This window comes from Zingiber officinale, chromosome 5B (genome assembly GCF_018446385.1).
Source record: "Zingiber officinale cultivar Zhangliang chromosome 5B, Zo_v1.1, whole genome shotgun sequence".
NCBI classification, from domain to species: domain Eukaryota; kingdom Viridiplantae; phylum Streptophyta; class Magnoliopsida; order Zingiberales; family Zingiberaceae; genus Zingiber; species Zingiber officinale.
Genome location: NC_055995.1, coordinates 22489441 through 22492148, shown reverse-complemented (window position 1 = coordinate 22492148; position 2708 = coordinate 22489441). Strand labels below are relative to the sequence as shown.

The 2708-nt window shown below is 37.4% G+C and overlaps 1 protein-coding gene across 1 annotated transcript; it reads right to left on the bottom strand.

The window, feature by feature from the left end:
* Positions 1 to 178: 178 nt before the first annotated feature.
* LOC121987289 lies at positions 179 to 1971 on the bottom strand. Its single transcript, XM_042541160.1, has 5 exons — positions 1448 to 1971; positions 1211 to 1287; positions 817 to 1056; positions 655 to 738; positions 179 to 565 (listed from the first exon to the last, which is right to left on the bottom strand). The coding sequence occupies exons 1-5, from the start codon at positions 1701 to 1703 to the stop codon at positions 284 to 286; spliced, it is 939 nt and encodes a 312-aa protein (XP_042397094.1). The 5' UTR covers positions 1704 to 1971; the 3' UTR covers positions 179 to 283.
* Between the last annotated feature and the right edge of the window lie 737 nt (positions 1972 to 2708).

Below are 2708 nucleotides of genomic sequence, written 5' to 3'. Positions count from 1 at the left end.
ATGACTATTGTAATGCCTTCATTTTAAATTAATTAAGTTATATTGACATTAGGGATTTCATTTGGATGCCTAACACTTAGGATCAAATCGCAAGGAGTTGCAAAAAAAAAAAAAAAAGAAAATGCAATATACGACCATATTATATTGTATGCATTTAATTTTAAGCTAGACGAACTCATCAGAGAAAAAATAAATGATCTAGACGATCTTATTCCACAAATAGAATACATAAGCAAGCTGAATCAGTGATCGTAAAGGCCTTGAAACGAGTACTTGAAAGATCTCACTCCAATGCTCTAATTGACATGGTCAGATCTAAAGTACTCAGCCCCAGAGCGGCCTTCTTGCTGCTATCTATCTCTATCAACTGCATCCCACGAGGTTTCATGTCTACTTTTCCTTTCTTATGAAGTATCGAAGTACCCGGAGGAGAGAGCGAAAGTGACAGCTCCTCTTCTTCATGCACCTTCTTCACCTTCGTGCTCAGCTGCAAGTCCAAAGAATCGTCGACCGCCATGCATGCAGCCACCTTCTTTGAACATATCCGAGACATTTCTTGCTCAAACTAGTAATTAAGAAAGTCGAAATTAATACAGATGGCAACATGATCAGAAGATGTTCAGTGATATAATATATATTGAGTTTGGTTCCTACCTCAAAATGCATCTCATGCATGAATCGCCCTTTTCTGAGGACTTGATCCTTGGAAGAAAGGCAACTCCGTTCCGATGCCCATTCCTGGTGTCTGTTAAACGTGAGATATATATAGATATATATATATAATTAGAATTTGTTTAAATTGTAGAGCATACATACACAAACTGTCACTGGAGCAAACCCTTGCGGCTGGTAGAGCGATCGACCAACGTCGTCGACGACGTAGAAGTGAGCAGCACTGGTTCGATGGGCGCTCGAGAATCTCACGAAGGGCTGCAAAATTGAGTTTGTTCGTGGGTAGTACGGCACCTCATGGCCGAGACCTTCTTCTCTCCGACGCAAATCCACGGATGACTTACGTCGTCGACCAGTTCCATCAAATTTTCTGCTCCGATACATCTAAAATAATTAACAGGAAATTAACAGCTGGAAAATTAAAATCTATCAAGCGAGGCAAAAAGAAAAGCAGACAAAAAAAAAAAAATCATTTAAAATTGGAAAGTTGAAAAGTAGTACATGTCTCATCTGTACGATGGAATTAAGTAGCTAGTACCTGTAGATGGCTCTTCACATGAGCGATGCTGAGCCCTCTCACATTCATCAGCTGAAGAACCATCTTTGGCGTCGCCTCTGCACCATTCATTCATCTATCCCAAAGTTAAAATGTATTCCTCGTTTAATCGATCCATACAAATTCAATTAGAAGAAGTAGTAATTAGAGCTAGGGCAAACAGCTAGGCGTTAATTAATTATATATATATATATATATATATATATATATTGAAATTACTTTCTTGGCCACCGAGCCTCTTGACGGCGTCTACGAAGGCGAGGTGGAGATCCGGCGTCCAACTCAACCTCGGCATCTTTGACCGTACGTACTGCCTCACTGTCGTCGTCGTCGTCGTCGTGCCTCCTGTTTCGTTGCAACTCCCTTCCGATCTCGAGCGGTTTCCTTCTCCTCCCGCCTGGCTCTCAGTCTCGTCGTCCTCAGCTTCCTCCACATCCACCATCACCTCCTCCTTCCTCTCTTTCTCTTCCGCCATGTCGCTCTCCACTTCCTTCTACGCAAGCATATATAGATAAGCAGTGAATTGAAATAGCCAAGGACGAGAGGGAATCAATAAGTAGTAGCCGAGGCAATAAAAACAAATTAAGAAGAATGATTGCAGTAGGAAGGAAGGAAAGGAAGGAAGGAGACTTAAGTTTCAAGATGATATCACTATCAGTAATATGAATCCGACTTTTGCTGCGGGGAGAAGGGATCAGTAACAGTACATTGAAATGTCAAATTGGAAAGGTGAGGGAAAAGAAGGGCCAGTCAACAGTTCGCTGCTCTGCATTACTGTTCTATGAGATGAGAAAAGACAAAGTAAGATATGGACACTTGTGAGCAGTGAGCCTAAACGTTTTTCCGACCGGAGCTATAGATTAATTATTTTTGTCATATAATTCCAGAAAACAAGATGCAGAAAAACATTGCATCTACATGTGTGCTGAAGGGCATCTCGAGGTTTTTAACAGAGGTCAGTGAAATAAAAAAAAAATTAAAGAAAAAAAACTATAACCATTATTATAGACGTAAGGTTTAAGGTTTATAGTTTAAAGTAAAATTTTAATTCTATTTTTTTAATCTAAAATTAATAATATGACTGAGTCTAATAAATAATGATGTAAAAAAGGTTAATAATGTAGGGTTTATAAAAAAAAGTTATAGGAAGATTTTTTTTTTGATTGTGAAGAGATGAGTACATTTTTATATTTTTGATATGGTATTAAAGTGACATATTGGATACTATAAAAAAAAAAAAGTTCATATAGAGCCCTAACCATTAGAGATACCTTAACTCATATCGTTTTATATTAAATGCTTAGGTTTAAACAAATAAATTTAATCCTCCTATATTGCTCTCTATGTGAGATTGTAAATAAATCAAACCTTTATGAATAAGTTTGATGCTTGACTTGGTAAAATTTATTTATGTTTGTTCAATATACACAAGATTAATTAAATGAACAAACTTGATGAATAACTCGTTAAATTAAATGAA

Excerpts from the sequence above, each read along its gene's own strand:
- LOC121987289 (XM_042541160.1), bottom strand. The coding sequence starts at position 1,703 with ATGGCGGAAGAGAAAGAGAGGAAGGAGGAGGTGATGGTGGATGTGGAG. Across the intron at positions 1,057-1,210 it reads ATGTGAAGAGCCATCTACAG|ATGTATCGGAGCAGAAAATT; the intron begins GTACTAGCTACT and ends TAATTATTTTAG. Across the intron at positions 566-654 it reads TGCATGAGATGCATTTTGAG|TTTGAGCAAGAAATGTCTCG; the intron begins GTAGGAACCAAA and ends CTTAATTACTAG.